Below are 22,576 nucleotides of genomic sequence, written 5' to 3' on the forward strand. Positions count from 1 at the left end.
TAATAATTGCTACCCCTGGTGTTAATCCCATTACAGAGAAGGCATCTTGTTCATTCTTAGTCTGAACACAATGGCAAACAATGGAACCCATATGCCTATATCACTGGAGGTATATACTTATTACTTTTGTGGTCCTATTCTGGAATTTTTAAGCACTCTTTCACACAGGCAGCTGGGGATGGGGTTTGTAAAAAATGGGCACCAAACACCAAAATAGTGAAGCGCTAAAATAAATCCCTATATGCACACACAATGAATATAATATTATCCAAAAAAATATATAAGTTCCGTATACTCCAATGAAAATATATAACCATCTTTGGGATATCTATACATACAAAAAGATATATCAAACAAAAAAATATATACCTCATAAAGATAAATAAATCCGTGATAAAAAATAAATAAATAATAAATAAATAAATAAAGTATAAAAACTCCTATGCCCTTAATTATTCTTCAAATCAATCAGTGATGTGAAATAAAAATCCGTATTAATACAAATAAAACAGTGATGCAAAATCAAAATCTGTGATTATAATATTCAAAAAATAAAATAATACTATCTATAATACATGTAACAACCTATAAAATAGAAATTCATAAACTGTGATTCTCAATCAAATTTACGTGATTAATAATTAATTGTGACAAACCCTACATCGAACTATTAAATATTAAATCCACTATATCTTGTGATAATCAAATATAAAAATGTGTCCATAAATGAACAAAAAAAGTCCATGCAATAGGTGAAAACAACACTCAGTGATCTTCACTTCTAGTGCTCAAAAAAGGAATCCTCCAATGGCAGCAATGCCTGCTCACCTCCCCACCTCGACCCACAGAGGGCCACAAGGCTATAGCTCTCCTCCAGGCAATCCTTTGCTTCCAGGCAGCTCAGCAAGGAATCACAGGACTTCCACTCCACCTCCTCTCAAACGTCATATAGGACACAAACAGAGCTTCCCATAGTGTAATACCGTTTATTTAAGACACTCCATATAACATACTGTTTCCACTCACATGTGTTTTCTCATTGAAAAACGCAATCCTCCTCATTCCATGGGTGCATTCACATGTAAATAGGGAAACAAATATGGCCGCTGTGCTCGGACATACGTCCCCACGTGACCGGAAGTGATGTGTCTCTGGGCTGGGAATAGCCCAGGGTTTGTCACAATTAATTATTAATCACGTAAATTTGATTGAGAATCACAGTTTATGAATTTCTATTTTATAGGTTGTCACATGTATTATAGATAGTATTATTTTATTTTTTGAATATTATAATCACAGATTTTTATTTCACATCACTGATTGATTTGAAGAATAATTAAGGGCATAGGAGTTTTTATACTTTATTTATTTATTATTTATTTATTTTTTATCACGGATTTATTTATCTTTATGAGGTATATATTTTTTTGTTTGATATATCTTTTTGTATGTATAGATATCCCACAGATGGTTATATATTTTCATTGGAGTATATGGAACTTATATATTTTTTTGGATAATATTATATTCATTGTGTGTGCATATAGGGATTTATTTTAGCGCTTCACTATTTTGGTGTTTGGTACTCTATTACTTATTGGTTAAGGCAGAGTGATAGCAGCTGTTAGGATAGGGACTCATCCATATTAAGCGCAGGAGGATATTCCCATTTTTTTAAAAATGGGCAGCTGAACCAGGCTCTACTGCTCCCCAGCCGCCACCCAAAGGCTGTGTGCACTCTACAGCTGCTGCATTTTTAAGGCTGCAGAGTCTGAAGGGTGGCACTGCTTGCCAAACCCACTTTGATCAATTGCAAGCCAATCGCTTGGCTCACAGCTGTGGCAAGGTCCAAAATGGAAAATTACCCTTTGACAATTAAAAAAAAAAACAAGTATAAAAAAAAAAAACAGGCATCAAGGTACACCTGTCAGTGGCTGCACTCCAGCTAAGTGAATAGCAAGCCACCACCGCAGACTGCTTTTCAAAGAGCTGTAAGAACTACTGCCTGTCTGAAAGAGACCTAACAGTTTTCAGCCTGATTAACCAGTTAATCAGCCTTTATCAAGGTCCCCAGGTTGCTAGAGGTTCTCTCAGATAAGTAAGTACAGACAACAATGGTCTTTCAAGTTTTCTGTAAAGGGGAAGGAGTGGATTCCTCCCAATGACCACAAATATAAAGAGCATTCTTCTCACTCCCCATCATGCTAATGTACCATCAGCTGTAGATATAGTAGCTAACAGCAGGGGTTCCCCAAGATCAGAAAGTTATTTCAAGGGTTCCTCCATGTTAAAAAGGCTGCGAAAGGGTGGTTTAGGTAATTTTAGTTAAATTAATATTAATATTTACTCAATATGTGACTTTTAACCTCAGCTTGATAAATCATAACTCTTACCCCAAAACACACTGGAATTTGAATTTTTTATTTTTTTTAAAATACACTTCTAAAGTATCTAAAATTGTTTGGACTGTACAAGATTGTCTTTTGCCAAATAGTCTGTCATGCACTTAGTTTCCAATATCTGAATTGCTAGCAATGGAATTCACATATAGCTGCCACGTGTAAACTATTTGTTAGCTGTTTCCTTTAACATGCACTTCTCCAATGTCCCTGTAATGAAACACCAGAAAATAGTTATAACCAGGAGCAGACTGACAACTCATGGGGCCCCCAGGCAATAGGGGATCATGGGGCCCCTGTGTCCTTGCCCAAACTCAAAAAAGCCTATGAAAAAGGTACCAGGGGCATCTCATGGGGCCCCCTACTGACCCCAGACAGTGCCCTTGGGCAGTGCCCGAGTTTCCAAATGGTCAGTCCGCCCCTGGTTATAACATGTCCATGGAGTGAAGTGCAATGATAAGCAAACAAAAAAGAAGGCATCCTAACAACAGGTACAGTTGTGTTCAAAATAATAGCAGTCAGACATCACTAACCTGATCAATCACTGTTTTTGGTGGAAATTATATTTCTACGTGGCAAATAACTTACTAGCAGGTGTAGTAGAGTAATAGAAATCCAACAGACCCAACAGTCATGACATGCATGCTGCTGATTCTGTGTAATTGAATCACTGATTGAAAGGAACATGTTCAAAATAATAGCAGTGTGGAGTTCTATTAGTGAGGCCATTCATTCTTTTAAAAACAGGTTGCAATTATTGCCCTTATTTAAGGAAGGAAGGCAGCAAATGTTGTACATGCTGGTTACAGTACATTTCTCTCTGAAATTCTGAGGAAAATGGGTCGTTCCAGACATTGTTCAAAAGAACAGCGTACCTTGATTAAAAAGTTGATTGGAGAGGGGAAAACATATAAAGAAGTGCAGAAAATGATAGGCTGCTCAGCTAAAATGATCGCAAATGCTTTAAAATGGCAACCAAAATCTGAAAGATGTGGAAGAAAGCGAAAAACTACCATTCAAATGGATAGCAGAATAGCCAAAATGGCAATGACTCAGCCAACAATCAGCTCCAGGAAGATCAAAGAAGGTCTAAAGTTACCTGTGAGTACTGTTACAATTAGAAGACGCCTATGTGAAGCCAAGCTATCTGCAAGAAGCCAATGCAAAGTCCCACTGTTGAAAAAAAGACGTGCTGAAGAGGTTACAATTTGCCAAAGAGCACATTGACTGGCCTAAAGAGAAATGGCGCAACATTTTGTGGACTGATGAAAGTAAGATTGTTCTTTTTGGGTCTAGTGGCCGGAGACGGTTTGTCAGACGACCCCCAAACACTGAATTCAAGCCACAGTACACTGTGAAGACAGTGAAGCATGGTTGTGCAAGCATCATGATATGGGGATGTTTCTCATACTACGGTGTTGGGCCTATTTATCGCATACCAGGGGTCATGGATCAGTTTGAATACATCAGAATACTTGAAGAGGTCATGCTGCCTTATGCTGAAGAGGAAATGCCCTTGAAATGGGTGTTCCAACAAGTCAATGACAGCAAACACACCAGTAAACGTGCAACATCTTGGTTCCAGACCAACAAGATTGACGTTATGGAGTGGCCAGCCCAATCCCCGGATCTTCATCCAATAGAAAACTTGTGGGGTGACATCAAAAATGCAGTTTCTGAAGCAAAACCAAGAAATAGAGAAGAACTGTGGAATGTAGTCCAATCATCCTGGGCTGGAATACCTGTTCACAGGTGCCAGAAGTTGGTTGACTCCATGCAACACAGATGTACAGCAGTTCTCAGAAACAGTGCTTATACAACTAAATATTAATTAAGTGATTCAAAGGAAAGCAAAATCTTCAAACATTTTTCAGTTTATATAGTGAATGTTTGAATTTGTAAAGAAGAATACAAACACTGCTATTTTTTTGAACAGTCTAATATTCACTTTTCTTCATTTTTTTAGAGGAACAATGCAAATTTGATATATTTTTCTTCATGTTTTGATTTGGAATAGAATGTGTAGTGTTCCCAATGCATTTGTGTGTATGGAAATAAAAGCTATTAGAAGGGTTTTGAGCTTTATTCACTTTTTTCAACACACTGCTATTATTTTGAACACAACTGTATATTCTCTCTCTTTTATTCTTTAACCATTACAGCCATTTCAAATGGAGTACTCAGATCGACAACCCTACCACTCAGCTATCTCTTGATGGTCACACGCCTAAAGGCAGATTCTTTATGGAGGGCAGAATCTTCCTGCTGAGGTCCCAGGAATTTTATCAAGATGGCAGGTGGCCGAGCCAGCTAAGATCTAACCAAAACAAAGTCATCCGTTTTTGGTGAACTTAGGGCTTGTTCACACCACGCAGCATGAATTTACTGCATGTGCGCTGGTGTGTATCGTGAACATGGGCTGTTGTGCGCTGGTGTGTATCGTGAACATGGGCTGAACACCAGACCTTATCCTTTAATGTAGCAGTAAACAAACTAATGAAGAGCTCAGCCAGTCAATGCCTCTGGAGATCTCAAAAGCCTTTCTCAATACAGGGACAAGTGGAAAAGGGCTTTAACTTGTTGCATTGCAGCAATTGGCATGACTATGTCTACACAAAAGAAAGCTCTTCTGGTAGGACATTTTTTAAACCCCAGGAGGAACAGCGGAAACTTCAGGAAATGACACAGCTATAAACAGACTGAGTACTTTGAGCCAAAGAAAGAGTGCAAAAAGTTGCAGAAACAATTGACAGTTAAGTGTCCAGGTAAACTATTTAGCAAAGTCTGGCAATTATTGCAATTTAAAAAATCTATACTGGATGAGGGTGCGTTTCCCTATGCACCATCTGGCCAACTGATGAATCTAAAATATAACTGTTATTCAAATATATAAAAAATGTATGCTCAGCTGTAATTAATGCCTATTTGGTGGATACGGTGATGTATGGGGCGTATCCATGAGAGGCTGACATTTAAGCCCGTGGATGAGTGTACCCATATTACATATCTGTAGCAAGATAGATTATACCATCCAATTAATTTTATCCATGGGGTAACTCCACTTTTTTTAACAGAGACTATATATTCAAGCTGATAGGTTTGTGATCAAACTACAGTGCCTCTTTGTATGCCATCACGTCATCTAAAATGCTATGGTACTGGATTTGGTCTGGTGTTATTAACCATTTGGATGGAAGGTAAATAATTGCAATGGTATCCAGTTATATTGGTGTGCGCAGTACATTCCACTTCAATAGGCATTAATTACAGCTGAGCATACATTTTTTATATATTTGAATAAAGGTTATATTTTAGATTGATCAGTTGGCCAGATGGTGCGTAGGGAAACGTACCCTTGTCCAGTATAGATTTGTTATTTGCCAAAAATTATGATTTATAATTAGGGCTCAGTTCAATAGTTAATTATGGCACATTAGCATAGGAAACTATTAAAAATGTGCCTTTCCCGTTATGGTATAGTATTGTGCCTGTAACAGCAGACTTATGTAAGCACCAAGTTGTATTTTATAACCCTGCTTCTGTTCCTAAATAAAGAATTAAAAAGATATACAGGGGTTGATTTACTAACTACAAATAGACTGTATGCTTTTCAAAGTTCAGTTGCACTCTGTAAATGCATTTGCTGCAAAGCTTAGTAAATGGGATAAACTTTCACTTTGCAAAGAATACCCAATCACATGCAAGGAATATAAAAACAAAGCAATTTTGCTTGCACATGATTGGAAAATGGAAGTCAGCAGAGCTTCTGCTCATTTACGAAGCCCTGGAGCAACTGCTTTTACAGAGTACAACTGCAAAGTGCACAGTCTATTTGCCTTTAGTAAATCCACCCCACGGTGTGTAAAGTACTGAGTGAATTGTCTGTAATAAACAAATAAATCAAACTTTAAGAAATGTACATCTCAGCCACTCTCAGCCCAATCTGAAGCTGACCATGAACTGATCAAAATTCAGGTTGTACAGCAGGGACCATGGCTGTCCCTGCTCAACAGAAGTCAATCATTTGATCAACTTCTGTCAAAGTGACATGCTGGAGAACTTTTGGTGAGCAGTGGCTGCAGCCAATCAGCCCATTTCTACATCAATACTAAACTGTGCGGATAGAGGAATATTCTTGCTGAGTTGTATTGTAACAGCCGCTAGAGGCAGCTCTCAGGATACCCGATCACTGGCTGCATCTAGTTGGATGAAGTAGCTGTTCCTACAAAAAAAATTACAGAAGGCTCCTTCTACAAAAGTCAACTGAACAATCAATCTGTTGAATTGAAGGGGGCTAGCAGGGCCACCCACTTAGCGAATTTTGGCTGGTTCATCAGGAACTGGATGAAGTTCCTTCATAGTATGGGCAGCCTTAGTGTGGCAGAAAAACCCATGAGTAGGAGTTGTAAAAAGCAGTGGTTAATTGATTTCCAACACAAGCAGACTCATGAACTAACCACACTTGACTTGTATACTCATATCTGAGAAATTAAGCTTGTTTAATTTCTAACAGTTAGAAATAACACACTAGACATCTTTAAATAAGTATGGGTCTCAGGGTCTGCGTAGACATCTAACGTGGAACTTTTAAATACAATGAACTGAATAATTCCTAATCCACACCTTTCACCTCTTGCTTCCATCTCCTAATCTCGCTTCTCTAGACTGACCTTTGAACTCCCATGACCACTGGTGGAGATGCACTCAGCCCAACTCTCTTTATGTAGAGCTCACACCCAAATGGGCCACTTGAAATATCCAAGGTATCCCTTACCTGTTCAGGCTCTGAATAGACTGTCCCAAACATTTATCTGCTCCCCGGCCACACCTTCTGCATCTACCTCCTTGGATTGGCTGAGGTCAGACATATATTTATAATCAAGTGGCTAACCCTCCTACTATATTTCAGGAAGATGTTTCCAGAGGCAGACAGGCACAATCAGCCACTAGGCTTAGGGAGAACCAACCAGACCTATAAAATAAATTGCTACTCAGTTGGGTACATCAGAGCCAAAAACTAAATTAGAAAGCAGACAGGAAGTTACCTGTACTGCTGCTGGAACACAGCTCCACTTACTGAATGTAATATTACTACAGTCCATTACAGCACACACAGTTGCCACATCGAACTGTAATGGAAATAGTTTGTGTGGGCCAGCTTGACCCAAATTAGCAATTTAAAGAAAAATTAAATATGGAATTCTACTTTAACTAGACTATTCGCTAGACATTCTAGTTCCAGGCCCAAATGGCTGGAGCCATAGATGATGCTACAATGATGAAATAACTGAAAGAGTCTAGAAACCTTTATTTTCATAGAAGCTACATAATACATGCAAGTTGAACTAAACAAGTGCAATCAACTTCCATCTACATATATGTTGTCTGCGTACAGTATATGTTGACAACCTCATAGATATACTCACTGAACCCAATAAACTATCAACAGTGTGACAATAAAACAGTGCAGATTGCAACATTTATACTATTATTATTATTATATAGTATATATAAAGCGCCGATAGTTCGCTCAGCGCTGTGCATTACAAAGGGGGATACTAGAGTGATAATTCACTAGTGATTTGCAAAGCATGTTCCTGTGGAGTGTGACATGTGCATAGGAAATAGAAAAATCCCTATCTGTGAAATGTCATATGAATGTGACAATTTAGAATTGAAAAGATTGCATATATTTGGGGTAACATGGAATATGGTCCAAAAGGTGCAATTAGCCTTTAATTTAGACTCTCTTTGACTAAAACTTAGGCCAATCCATTTGAATAGTGATATACAACAAAGCACTAAGCACTTTTATTAGCACTTTGTGCCCTTGAAGAAACCACTAATGTGGTAAAACATGGCAAGAGTAATTTAGGGTTGTTCATTTGGGTTATATCATTTGGGACTGCAATGCCAGTTTAAAAGAAAAATGTTGAGGCTATTCATACAAAGTTTAGTGGTTCCTTTTTGTAGGATAGATACGGCAGATGAGACAGTTATGGAAGGGAATCTAATCTAGGCAAGTAAACTGATAGGAAATTAAGGGAGAATTCATAGAAACATGCAATATCCTCCTCACAGGAGATTTCAGTGTGGATATTACCATACCTAGTGGATTTTAATTCCTTGTACAATAATATAATAGAGCCTCCTGTTGCCAAGGCTTTTTTTCCAGAGGATAGGTGCAGGAACTCAACCACACCCCACCACAACACGGACTAACAGATTTTGTCATCAAAAGACTTTTTCATCGTTTGGTGTTTCATGCATTTTGACTTAATAATATTATTGGTAGGGGCACATTTAAAGTATAATTGACTCACTATTAGTATTTCGTATCAGAAATATAAACATGTCGTCTTAAAATTGCTACAGGTAGTGCAGTTTTACCAAATTACCTGAAAGTGCTTTTTCATAATGTTTGCCCATTGTCACAAAGTTCTTTAAACTTGGGTTGAATTGGTCTAATATAACCTGTGGAAGAGAAATAAAGTGCATTAGGCATTGCGTTTTCTCCAGATCTTGTAACATGAGCACAACAGGCTGACAGCTCAATACAAAATAAAATGAATGATACAGTATGTGAACTGTGCCAGTCTCCTAACTTCAGTCTGTTTAGCCAGTCTTATGATTTCCATACTGTATATTATCCTTTCTCAACCAGGGTACCTCCAGGATTCCTCCAGAGACTGTTAGAGGTTGCTTAAGAAATAAGAAACATCCACCTCTCAGATAAGTAACCACTGAAACCAATGATCTTTTTAGCTTTCTGTAGAGCAGACCAAACCACCAATTTATCAGAGAGACGTCCAGTAAGCAGAGAAATCTTCCTGGATGTGTAGCGTGTCACGAGTCAGAACCTTTGTCAGATTTTAGTTGCTGTCTGTACCCTTGTTGAACAAAGAATGTCCTTACTTTCTGTTCTGGTAACAGGTATCAGTGGGACAAAAACAGAAAGGACATTTCTCTAGTGGGAACATAGACAACAAGATTTTAGGTGAGGTTTTCTTTTATTGCAATAGCAAACAGTCACTGCTCTCTGCTCAGAGTGGACCTGAGAACTAAGCAATCAGTGGTCATGTGAACACTCAGTTCTTGGGCTTAGAACTGGCAGGGGATAGCTGAAGCATCGGAGTGATGCTGCAGCAGGTAATTATGTATATTTTTTTTTTTTTAGTTTTCCCACACTTGGTGGTGTGGACACAAGTAGTCTAATCTTGTCATACAGCAAAATCCTGATGAAGTCTGATTTGTCCAGCATATGAAACATGTCAACATCATCACACCCAACATCATGGTGACCATGCCCATAAGTCTCCTGCCATACTTCTTGTCCTAAGGTGACAAAGCTTGAAAAGAAAAATGATTGCAGCCACCATATATATATGGCAGCACTCACTCAGACATACACACCACCCTATTCTGTAGTATTACAGCCTCCTCCCAGGGAGTGTATTAGTGACAGGACAGGGTCACAGGAAATAGAAAAAATAAGGTGACTGTCATTCTGCCCAAGGAGCACTGGCACCGCAGGATAGAGGAGGAAGCTTGGGACAGTGCTGGAGCATTGGTTTTCAGTACAGATAACAGCTACAGATAATCTTACAAAGTAATTAATTCCAAACTGCATACAGCTGTTTCAGGTTTATTGGTCATCACCAGCCCAGTTCATGGAAACTATGTCTTCTCTGAAAGATTGCACGTAGACCAGCAAGACATCACAAGGGAGATACAGTATAGGAAAGAAAAAAAATCCTTGAGGTCAGTAATATAAAGTTTATTTGCCAATGTTTCTAACGTTTAGAAAAGGAAAATCGCATTACATAAAAACAAACAGTATAGATTATGACACAGGCATTTTTTCACAATTATGGCTGCCTTAGAACCATAGGACTTAATAAAAGTGATTAACATCTCTTTGAGATAAGGAGTTACTTTGTTCCTAAAGCAACAGGAGGCTAAATCATGATACAATACATATCCTAATTAATCCAAATTCATTTGCTGTCATTTGTTGGGTGCTCAGTACATCTGTGATCCAAATGCTCAAGAACCCAAGAAAGGTATATGGCCAAATGAAAATGATGTCAGTTACCAACTTCTATATGAAGAGGTGAGCATGAGAAGAAAAGTAGACAAATGTGATCCACCTGCAAAAGGAATTCTATTCTGCCCAACCTATATCCAAGCAGATTTTAATACGACAGAATATTTTTTGTTTCATGAATGCCTGTTTGTTATTGGTTAAACTGTAAATAACTTTTTTAAAAAATCTTCCAACACATTAAAGTGATACTAAAGGCTGATTGTTAAAAAAAATAACAAACATGTTATACTTACCTGCTCTGTACAATGGTTTTGCACAGAGCAGCCCCAATCCTCCTCTTCTCAGGGCCCCCACCAGCGCTTTGATCGCCACCCTGCCAAGCTGTTTACTATGGGGGAACTCGAGTGCTCGCTCCCGAGCCCTGCTCAGTGTATCCATAAGACACACAGAAAGGGGCTCAGCCCCGCCCCCTCTCCCTCCTCACTGGTTGTGACTTACAACATTGAGAGCCAAAGACTCCCTCTGCTGTCTCTGATCCAATGAGGATTCAGAGAGCAGGGACAGCACATCGCTGAATGAAGGTAAAAAACCTTCTGTGTGCAGCAGTGCCCCCAGCCCCCTCAATACTTACCTGAGCCTCATTGTGATCCAGTGATGTGAATGACAGCCTTGTCTATCCCGGGTCTCTGCCTCCTCCTTGGCTGAGACAGCAAGCGGGAGCCATTGGCTCCCACTGCTGTCAATCACAGCCAATCAGTCAATAAGGAGAGGGGGCCGGGCCAAGCCATGGTTCTGTGTGTGAATGGACACACAGAGCAGCCAGTGCCCCCTTAGCAATCTGCTTGCTGTGGGGCACCAGACAAGAGGGAAGGGCCAGGAGAGCGTGCGGGGACCTGAAAAGAGGAGGCTGCTCTATGCAAAACGACTACACACAGTAGGTAAGTATAGACATGTTTGTTATTTTCTACAAAAAAATGAACCCTTAGAATTTGCTTTAATGTTTATATTACTGTGAATTGAGAATGTATATAGTTAATTTTTCTTAAGCCATTGTTTATTGGCCTTAGTATAGTTGGTTAATATACTGCCATCTTGTGCTCATTTTGGTTATTGCACCATCTATTCTTTGATCCCTCCCATTTTATGATGTATTTTACCTTCCTTCTCACATTGCCTTCATTTCATAAAATGTCTGCTTGTCTCATGGCTACATGATAATCTGCTCACATTGGGAACACATTACCATGTTTTGACCTGCAAATACCTTCTTTTCAATTATCTGCCACATCCTGTTGTCTGCTGTAACCTTCTGCATTCAATTAAGATCTTCGTGGATGAGAAAAGGTGTTTGGTGAGTTCAGCTATCTGATAAAGACTGTTCACGGTGATTGTATCTGCTTATACAGGCCAGGCATAGAGGTCTCAGCAAGGGATAAGTCACTAATACAACAGTTGGAGTCAAAATAACCTTCATGCATAGAATGCATGAAGATAAAGAAATACCTTTAGCCTTTGCAACTACTTTAAGTGCAGCTGCAACACCCCAAACTCATCTGGAGTTAATGGGTACATAAAATCATAAATTCAAAAATATCTAGAAACCCTTCTTATCACAGATGAAACACAATTCTCCAAATTCTGAAAATATTGAGGAATAGTCAGTGAGGACTGCAACAATGAAATGCCTTTATTTGTAAAAAGAATTTTAAAATCACTAAACAAATTCTAAAACAAGCCCCATTGCACACCACACCATAGTGTAATAAAATACTTCCCCATTTTCTCTCTTAAATCTATAGGTGCACTAAAAAACATTGTAGTGATAGTTTTTTGAAACACAAAACAGAGCGATATGACTTCCGGTTCCAGCGCCCAATGTCACCAGATGCTGAACACTGAAGTTCCTGGCTGCCACTAACCTGCTCCAATTCAAATGGACTGGGAGGACCCTAACAGGATCAGCATCAAGCGGTCTCACTCAGCTAAGATGGCGGAGGATGGGTATGCTGCATCACAAGATACTGAAGGGGAAGAACAATTGGAGTCCCCTCAAATCACTGCTTCACTATCTCTCAATTACAATCTCCTAAAGGCAGAGGTCATAGCATACTTTCTCTCTCGGAAGAGTTTCTCTCTCGGAAACTGCAAGGCAACTGATCACTACCAAAGCCAGAACCAAAGCCTTAGGGTAAGCAACACAAATGGAAATATGGACTCTTGTCAACTACACCTAAAAACTCTGCAAAAGCGACAAGCTGCACCAATGGACAAAACTAAAAATCTCAAAAACATATCACAGAGGATTAACCTTCACTTTATGGGTGTCCCTGAATGGTGAGGCCTCTATGAAAGGTGAGGCTTTGTGCTCATGACTTACCCATAGCACTGTGTCCCTCTGCTGCAGTGAAAAATGGAGCAAGCACATGGAATCGGGCAGCCGCAGTCTAGCACATCTCAAAAATGAGATATGGCTCACTACTTGAACTTTAATACTAAAGTTCACATCCATTAGGCATATAGAGCTCAGAAGCACCTCATAGTGGATGGCTTCCAGATATTTCTGTTCTCGGACTTCTCCATGCAAGTTTCTAAACTCCACGGAGCTTTTACCCTAGTATGTAAAGTTTTGGTTAGCAAACAGATCAAATTCTCCCTGATGTCCCAGGCATGATTAAAACTTCACACCCAGCAATGAAGTTCACTGGTTTGTGGATGAGGAGGAAGCAACTCATTTTTTACAATCCCTTGACACAATCCCCTCTCTAGGCTGTCAATACTGGATACCCAGCACATGTGCAAGACTGCCATGCTTGTTAGTGATCTTATAATACACCTCAGGAGACTGCACCTGATTTCGCTCAGATAGTAGGTAAGACCCCATGGGGACCCAATTTTCCACTACTTGTCACTATCCATAGTTAGACATTACTACCCCCCCATCACTTTAGTGGTACCTTTGTGTCATGGAAATTTTGTATTTACAGGTTGTCCTTTAAATGTGTCATATATTAGTGTTATTCATATGTCTCTCGTGTGGCTTAATTAAAGCTCTGAAGGCTGCAATTGGGCCATGCGCATGTACAATGTATATATTACAGTACTCAGCTCGGTAATGGATGAGATGGCAGATCTGCGCTTATAGACCGGCGTGTATACCACCACGGCATTCGATGCGAATGCTGCCGGCGGTAGGCCGCAGGCCTGTATCCACATATCAGCAGCATAGTACCACATGGACTTCGTATCGCCAGGCGCCAGGCAGTGCGAACTCCGCGTGTAGGCTCATGTATATCTTACAAGCCATTACCGACCTGAACTGTATCTGGATGGATGTGTTTTAATAAAGATCGTATCGGGCCCATTCAGATACAGACTGACACTGTTTAATCTAGGGGATGCTTGTACAGAGAATGGACATACTGCTAGGAGCTGATAGGATAGGGGGAAGTTTGCTCTCCTCAGAGAGCTCACCATGGGAAAGGGGGAGGGGAGAACTGGTTTCCAGTATAGATAAAAGGAAAGGCTATGCTCCAATCAGGATGTACATTCTGTGTATAGACACTCCCCATGCATTGTTCTGTGGGAGGGGATTGACCTGACTCATGTGGGGGGAGTGTGTGTGCTTGTAATAAAACCGGAGGCTGGGGATGGAAATGGTCTCTATGTGAATTCCAACAGCAACCTGAGAGTGTCGTGTGATCATTCCTAGGTAACTGGAGCTCCACATCTCAACAGAGCAAGACCAGTGGGAGGCGCAGGAATCGTGGAGTTTAGCTGCAGTCTCGGTAAGCGAGATTCGCACAGCTTTATGGGGGATTGCTGCGCATCCAACTGCGAGTACTCACAGTAAGGAGAAATTCGTTAAAAGCGAATTTCCAAGACATTTGTTTATCTGCTAAACCCCACAGAGGCTAATTAAGTTTGACCCTTAGCACAGGTTCTGGGGATGTCCATCCAAGGTCTCTCCTACTTAGCCTGCCCATAGATAGGTCATTTTTTATTTCGATCAGCAAGCTAGCTGATCGACAAAAGTATGGATTCCCCATCCACACAGTTGAGGTGGATGAACAAATCCTCCCCACTATGCTAGTGTATTCTGCCAGAATAGTCTAATCATAACTGCAGCCTCTGATCAAATGGAAATTTTCCAACATTCCAATGTAACAGAAGTTGATCATTAGATCAACCACCCGTAGATGGATTGAAATGTGGCCAGTCCTTGCTGAACTGGACAAATTCAATCCATCTATGGCCAGCTTTTTATAACAGGTAGGCCTAGAGGTGAGTGATGACATATGCTCTCCCCCTGACAATGGGACAATGGGGAAAGATCTGTTATCCTTCAAAACAAGCAGTGTACCAGTGTTTCAGAGAATCAATTATAATTGGTCTTTGCATGAATCTGTTTAACTTAATTAGTATATTTATACAGTATTATTTATGAAAGATTAATATCTGTTCCCTTATTTTATTATTCTTACACAATTTTAGCTTGATACTTCAGCCTGTGTCAAACTCACCTGAGGTCTGACAGCTGCTGCCAACTGCATAACCTCACACAGTGGAGACAGGATGTGCAAAGTCAGGCATCTGATAGGGGAGCAGCCCTCAGACTTCAGGTGACAGAGGACAGGAATGATATGGTTTTCAAGGTTCCTTCCTTCATTGTGCAAATGAGCTGTAAAGTACAACTAATATTTATCATACAAAGCAGAACCTGAATATGTCATGTGAAAATATGGCAAAAATAATTAAAAACAATTTAAAAACATTTTAAAAAGTAAAAAATAAAATCTCAAGCCATTATAGTTTCAGGCCATTAAAATTTCCCTTGAATAGTTGCTTTCAAAGAAAATTATAATTATACCACAAAGTCCTTTAAGGTAGATGTGTAAAGCCCTAAAATGTAGTGCTTTGTGTACCAATGTATTAAATGAATGTTGTATCCTGTCCTGGTCTCTTTCTGGCACTCTCAGCATTTGATTCCTTTGCTGTCTAATCCTTCTGGTCACATGACCACATAGGCTAAGCATTCTTGACACTGAAAAGCTTCAGGATGGGGCAGTTTTGTGTCAGTTGGACCCCAGCAGTGTGGGAGTTGACTCACTATGTTCAAGCAAGCATATAATTAATTCCTAGCTTGTTATACAGTTTGCATTGGAAACTGCTGGCTTACAAAAGATACAATGAAAGAAACATAAGCTCAAAGTATGCTTTTTGCATTATGATGCCAGTTGTGCAATATTACTTCTCTACTTTACCACTTAGGATAGCTATGAGCTACTGTAACATCCAGTTTGTTTGTTTTTTTATTAAAGTGTTACTAAACCCATGACCCTGCATTCACTATATCTGGTCTCCCACAGTACACACTACATGGAAATGCAATTTTAGTAAACATAAACTGCTAAATACCTTTTCTCATCAGCAGTTAGAGCAGTCTTGTAACTTCTATCAGTGTTCAGCAGAGCACTGGTAAAGCTTGTAGGAGGAGTTTTCTTTCTGTTCTAGGAGGATGCAAAACCCCTGACCTCTGTCTGGACAGTGCTGATTGGCTCTGTGCTGATCCCATGCACTCTCCCAAGAAAAAAAAAAAAACCTTTCTAGCAATACACACTAAACTGAGCAGGCGCAGAGTGTCTCCACATGACATGTCTTTTCAGGAGATAAGAGGGGGACACTGTAAGAAGGGGAGGATCAGGTCATAATCAAACAGCATTTTTACACAACACAGAGGATTAACCCCTCAGTGAGTATAAAAAGCAAGCTTTACTGCATATACAGACTGATTTTACTGTTGTGGGTTTAGTAACACTTTAAGTCTAAAAGTGAGGTCCATTTTTGAAACAGTTACAACAGCTGCTTTTTACCTGACAAACTTTTTATTTTTTCCTTCAGTGCAACCCATGCATCATAGTTGCTTTATCCCAAAATCCTAGATTTACATATATTATTTTAGCTAAACTCAACCCTGCAATGTCTAAAATCTGCCTTAATTCTAAAAACTGCTACCATGCTATTATGTTACACATGCATTATCTGCTGGATTGCCTTTAATAATTTTGTCCCTACCTCGCTCTGTAGCTAAGCCATTGCATGTGGCCTTCGCAACCTCTCTGCGTCTCGGAAAGAGGTTAGGGCCAAGGAGGAGGGGAGAAGTGAGATGTACATGGCCTGTAAAAGAGAACTGAATCGTGCACTCTGTATGTAGCACACTCCTCAGTACACAGTACACCCCTGAATTCTGCACTCTTTATGCCATGTACTCCTTAACTCTGTGCTCTGTAAGCATCATACTCCTGAATTCTGCACTCTGTACGTAGCACACTCCTGAACTCTGCATACATAGTCTTAGAGATACAACAGGCTCTTTGAGGACAACCATAGTGCTGATTTAGATAGTTCCACATGTCTACTTCATGGAAGATGTCATAAGGATTGAGTCATTGTCATGCAAAGTGAAACAAAAAGCGCACCGACCTTGCACATTACCTCAGTAAACTGTGATTTTATTAAATTAGAATTATACGAAGAAGGGACCCCCTTCGAAACGCGTCAACTTACTTTGAGAGTCTGCCCTTGTGAGGTGATTCGCATTGGTTCTACACTCCTAAAGTTCAGTTGAGGACCTATATGTTTGTTTTACTTCGTTTTTTGGGAGTATAATTCTTAATTTAATAAAATCACAGTTTACTGAGGTAAAGGTTGGAGCGCTTTCTTTTTGTTTCACTTTGCAGTACTGGTTGGGCTTCCCCAGCCTTGCTTAGAGCCACACAACCTTTCATGCATTGGTGGTCAAATTTTCTCAAGTTCCTTTTCGATCTATCCACCCTTGCTCTGGGTCGTAGAGCACAGGAGATGTTGTTTCTGTTTTGAGTCACTGTCTTCCAGGCTACTGAGACTGTAAATTAATCTATCTCACCACAACTAGATTAGTTAACCCGAGTTCACACTAGAACAGGAAACCCATTCAAATCACACTGCCCTTGCGATCTGCAGTAACTGTCAGCTTTGATGAGAGGTGGTGTGATTTGAGGCCATTCAAAATGAATGGGCTCAAATCGCACTGCACTGAATCGCATGTGAATTGCACAGAAATGTGGTGTGCTTCCTGTGCAATTCATATGTGATTCATAGTGGGAACCTAGGCTTTTAAAGAACACATGTTTAGTGTTTAGATTGCAGAAGCAGAACAGTCAAAAAATCTTTTCTAACTCCAGTCCAAAACTAATTTAGCTCCAGTCAAAAAAATCAATAATAGTTCTTAATATACTGTGAGATATGATATGGACTCTGGATATACAGCAGGTTAGGTCAGTGCAGCCATTGTCAGACAAGCCTGTACATGCCTGCAAGCTAATCACAACAGCCTACAAGAGAGCAATAATCCAGTGTTTTTCTAATGGTAATCTTATACAAGTCATTTGTGCACTAAACATGTATACAGTAGAGGCTGCCTTCATTACCGCATGACACTCTGATTTCTACTTACCTTCTTATTTATTTTATTTATTATTATTACAGGTACTTATATAATGCCGTCAATTTACGCAGTGCTTTTTAGATATGTATTGTGCATTCACATCAGTCCCTAACCCTCAAGGGGCGTACAATCTAAGTTCCCTAACTTACATTCATACATACAAGGGCCAATTTAGACAGGATCCAATTCACCTACCAGCATGTCTTTGGAGTGTGGGAAGAAACCGGAGTACCCTGAGGAAACCCACGCAGGCACAGGGAGAACATGCAAACTCCAGTCAGGTGGTGCCATGGTCGGGATTCGAACCAACGACCCTAGTACTGCCAGGCGGAAGTGCTAACCATTTAGCCACTGTGCTGCCCTTCTTAAACAAGTGAGACAGAAAGCAGTCTGTGCTCCACAAACGGACACAGAGCTAAGCATGACATACATTTCTCAGAGACTGCCAGTTATCTATATTATTGTCAGCACAACGTCACAACAAAACATTATATTTTCTGTGAGAGCTGAAACACAGTATGAACCAGAGTTTCTTCTAGATCAGGAATTAAGCAGACCGGGCAAATGCATGATTAAACCAACTTGGAAGGTTCAACAGAATTATGAGTCTGACAAAGAAGAACTGCTGTTAATCACTTATGGTAACCTAGGGTGCCATCTGGGTTCTTCAGGGACGCCTGGGCAAAATGAATAAACATTGCCCACAAATTGTCAAGAAGCTGGCAGGTGGATCAAGCCTTCCATTTCTTTCATACAAAGCCCCACGTTTAAATGTGCAGCAATACAACCTTGGGCGCCATGCAGGCCAGCTGCTAGCATTCTGACAATTGATAAAGTCATAGGTTAAGGAGGACATCAGGCACCTGTGGAAGTCCTTGTTTGCCCTTTTCTATCAGCACTGGGGTCACATTAGCTGAATGAGTGAGAGAACTTCACCTCACATGTCGGGTGTCCCACATGTGTCAATGCCGCTGCATTATGTAAAACTATTAGTTTAGACTGGGGTGTCTCACAATTGTGCATAATTTTAAAGGGTGCCTAGACTAACAAAAGGGTTGAGAAACACTGGCTTATGGTATGAAATGGTATAAAATGGTTGATTGCATGTCATGCCTTTCAAAACCTTTTCATGAGGTAGTGCAACTAGAGGGTGCTTTCAAACAATTCATTGCTACCCATGAGAGTTATCAAAGACTGTGCTTTAAAGAATATGTAAAACCAACATTTCGTATTCCTGATATGTGCCTGCTGTACCATGTACTTGTATAAAAAGGCATCCTGTTCTCTTTTTATTGCTTCCTTTGTGTTGAAGCCCTGGTGTTCCTGCCAGCCCCTCTGCCTTCCTATTAAAACCTGAGCACACCATGGTATGCTGGGAACTCTGCTCTCTTCCAATGGTCAGGCTTCTCCTGACTTGCCCCCCCCCACACACACACACAGTCTTTCACAGGGAAGATCAGTGTACTACTGTTTCTCCTCCCTTAGCTCTTACGCAGCTGAAAACAGAGGGAATTTGATCACTTATAAAAAGAGGAAAAAAATATTTATAATGTTTTTTTATATCTATACACAAATGTTTTGCCTTTCATTTCTATTTTAAACTGAATGGGTTGTTTTACAAGGCGAGGGTTTACAATCACTTTAAATATGCTAACCTCTTAAAGCGATACAACACTGAAGAGATACAGGAAGAATTAAAGGGATTTGATGAGCTAAATCTAGAGGACAGTTTGGTACTACAGGCAAAGGCAGACGTGAGAATCACAGAAATTCATGAATCTAAATCTCATCGCTCTACATCTACAAGACACTGCTTCAGATCTGCTCTGAGGAAGGGGGTTTAGCTCCCGAAACGCGTCAACTCATCCGCATCACAGACTTAGCACATGTGACTGTTTTTGTGGACCTTTTTACACTGCTTTTAATATCGTTGGTTTGTGAGTATATATTCATTTGTCTATTCAATAAATACGTGGTATACCACGGTAATGCACGATGAGAGTGTGCCCTTGTTTGTTCTTTTTTACCATTGGTGAGATTTCCCGATCTTTGAAGGGCAGCACCTCTTCGGTTGGCATCCTGATAATTTTCAAGTTTGCATGAGGATTGGAGCGCTGGTTTCATTTGTTTTATTTCAGACTGCTTCAGATCCGCCAAGTTTCTACAATCAAGAGCTTCCTTCCACTTTCAGCCAACTTATCAAAGCTCATGCCGATGCTGAAGCCCCTAAAATTTAGGCAGCATTTGCCCTAAAGAATGCAAAGATGGAGGCAGAAACTGCTTGCAAGAAAGCACAGATGGAAGCACATGGAAGCAGAGGTGAAAGCAGAAGCTGCATACAAGAGAGCAGAGATGGAAGCTTTGGAGAGCACACCACCATATGAACACACCACAGCCATTATCAGCCAACTTATCAAAGCTCATGCTGATGCTGAAGCCCCTAAAATTTAGGCAGCATTTGCCCTAAAGAATGCAAAGATGGAGGCAGAAACTGCTTGCAAGAAAGCACAGATGGAAGCAGAGGTGAAAGCAGGAGCTGCATACAAGAGAGCAGAGATGGAAGCTTTGGGGAGCACACCACCATATGAACACACCACAGCCACTTTCAGCCAACTTATCAAAGCTCATGACGATGCTGAAGCCCCTAAAATTTAGGTAGCATTTGCCCTAAAGAAAGCAAAGATGAAGGCAGAAACTGCTTGCAAGAAAGTAAAGATGGAAGCACATGGAAGCAGAGGTGAAAGCAGAAGCTGCATACAAGAGAGCAGAGATGGAAGCTTTGGAGAGCACACCACCATATGAACACACCACAGCCACTTTCAGCCAACTTATCAGAGCTCATGCCGATGCTGAAGCCCCTAAAATTTAGGCAGCATTTGCCCTAAAGAAAGCAAAGATGGAGGCAGAAACTGCTTGCAAGAAAGTAAAGATGGAAGCACATGGAAGCAGAGGTGAAAGCAGAAGCTGCATACAAGAGAGCAGAGATGGAAGCTTTGGAGAGCACACCACCATATGTGCACACCACAGCCACAGCAAGGTTAAAGGTTTTAGAGCCAGTTGCTAGTGAAAGTGAAGGATGTAACAGCAGCCGACACTCAGTTGCATCATATGCATCATATTCCTCACACTCCTACCTAAACTTTCAGCTCCTAGCCACTGCAGCTGTATCCCTCAACAAAAATCAGTACACTGCACCTACCACCTCTAAAGACAATCTGCCTACTTATCCCCTCAGTACAGATGTTCACAGAAAACTGTAGACAAAAGTAAGCAGATAATAGACAATACATCTTACTATGATGCTAGTCAATTACCTCCTAACCAGTACACTGCTTGATAGCTGCAACCCAACATGGCAAACCTGAAAAGTCCATAGGCAGGAAACCCACCTCCAAAGCCACAATTCATGAACTACGTAGATGTCAGAACTACAGAACTAATGTATCAGAGGACTTAAAGCTGTTCACATTGACAAACCTGCTGCAGGTCTTAATGAGCTTGGGACAGACTTGAGTGTTGCTTTGGCAGCCCAGAAACCATTGAGGATGATTTACTTAAAGGGTTTCAAAGCTTCTCAAATATAACTAGCAGAGTCAACCTAAAGTTTCAAGAGCTCAGTGATCTTCTTTTGGAACTTCAACTTGCCAAAGCTGATACCCACATACCCGGCCTCAGTTACCTAGATACTGCTCATGGAGACAACCCACCCCAAGTTTTCACTTGCAATGTTTGAAATCGACTTTCAATTGTTTAGTATTTGAAATCATAGATTTTGATGGGGAGTATCATGTTACACATGCATTTTCTGTCTGTTTTCCTCTAATAATTTTGTCCCTACCTAGGAGATGCTTTCTGCATTTAACAAATTGTTGTATTGTTGGGTCAGTAGCCAGACCTGAACCTTGTAGCTCTCCCCATTGTGTCTTTTCCCCTATGCTAGCATTGTGTCCACAGTAGCACTTGTGTAGGCAGGGCAGAGTAGGACTGGCCATAGAGGGATTACTTTGACGCAGTTGGCCAGCTTAAACATGTATTGCAATATGTGTGAACCAAATATCCCTATTTGTTGCATAGTCTGCTGGAAAGGGTATATACCAGTGTGCAGAGGGTCCTTCAGAATTTCTAGCTTTCTGCATTTAGTCACACCCTTCTTCTCATGCTTTAGCCTCCATTCACCACATGTGAACACACTTCGATTTTTTTAACTATCTGATGTTCATCTGTTATGACCTGCACACTTTTGGATTAAATCTTTCTATGATCTGCAAGATGTTAAAAAAAAATCAATTGATCGAGCCACGGTCTGCCAAGCTACTGGGACTGTTAAAAAACAACCCATTCAGTTTGAAATATAAATGAAAGGTAAAACGTTTGTATATAGATAAAAAGAACATAAATACTTTTTTTCCCCTTTTTTATAAGTAATCATATTCACTCTACTCTCATCTGCATAAGAGCTAGGGGAGGAGAAACAACAGCACACTGATCTTCCTAGTGCGGGGAAGAGAGAGCTTGGGGGGGGTGTCAGGACAAGTCTAATCATTGACAGCAAGCTCAGTTCCCAACATAGCTAAAGAATTGAACATGGTGTGTTTTCCAGCTTAGTGTGGTCAGTTTTTAATAGGAAAGCAGAGGGACTGCCAGGAG

At 40.3% G+C, this 22,576-nt stretch overlaps 1 protein-coding gene across 3 annotated transcripts in view; it reads right to left on the reverse strand.

Moving 5' to 3' along the window:
* The window catches only part of BAIAP2 (BAR/IMD domain containing adaptor protein 2), a 207,228-nt gene that overhangs the window by 127,127 nt on the left and 57,525 nt on the right, over nucleotides 1-22,576 (reverse strand). For all 3 annotated transcript variants that reach the window (XM_089690996.1, XM_089690993.1, XM_089690995.1), the window contains one exon: nucleotides 8,798-8,873. In XM_089690996.1, the coding sequence (XP_089547122.1) occupies nucleotides 8,798-8,873 (76 nt within the window). The remainder of the gene's footprint in view (nucleotides 1-8,797; nucleotides 8,874-22,576) is intronic.

This window comes from Staurois parvus, unplaced genomic scaffold, assembly GCF_062004578.1.
Source record: "Staurois parvus isolate SC_StPar_1 unplaced genomic scaffold, SC_StPar_1.0 ptg000548l, whole genome shotgun sequence".
NCBI lineage: Eukaryota > Metazoa > Chordata > Amphibia > Anura > Ranidae > Staurois > Staurois parvus.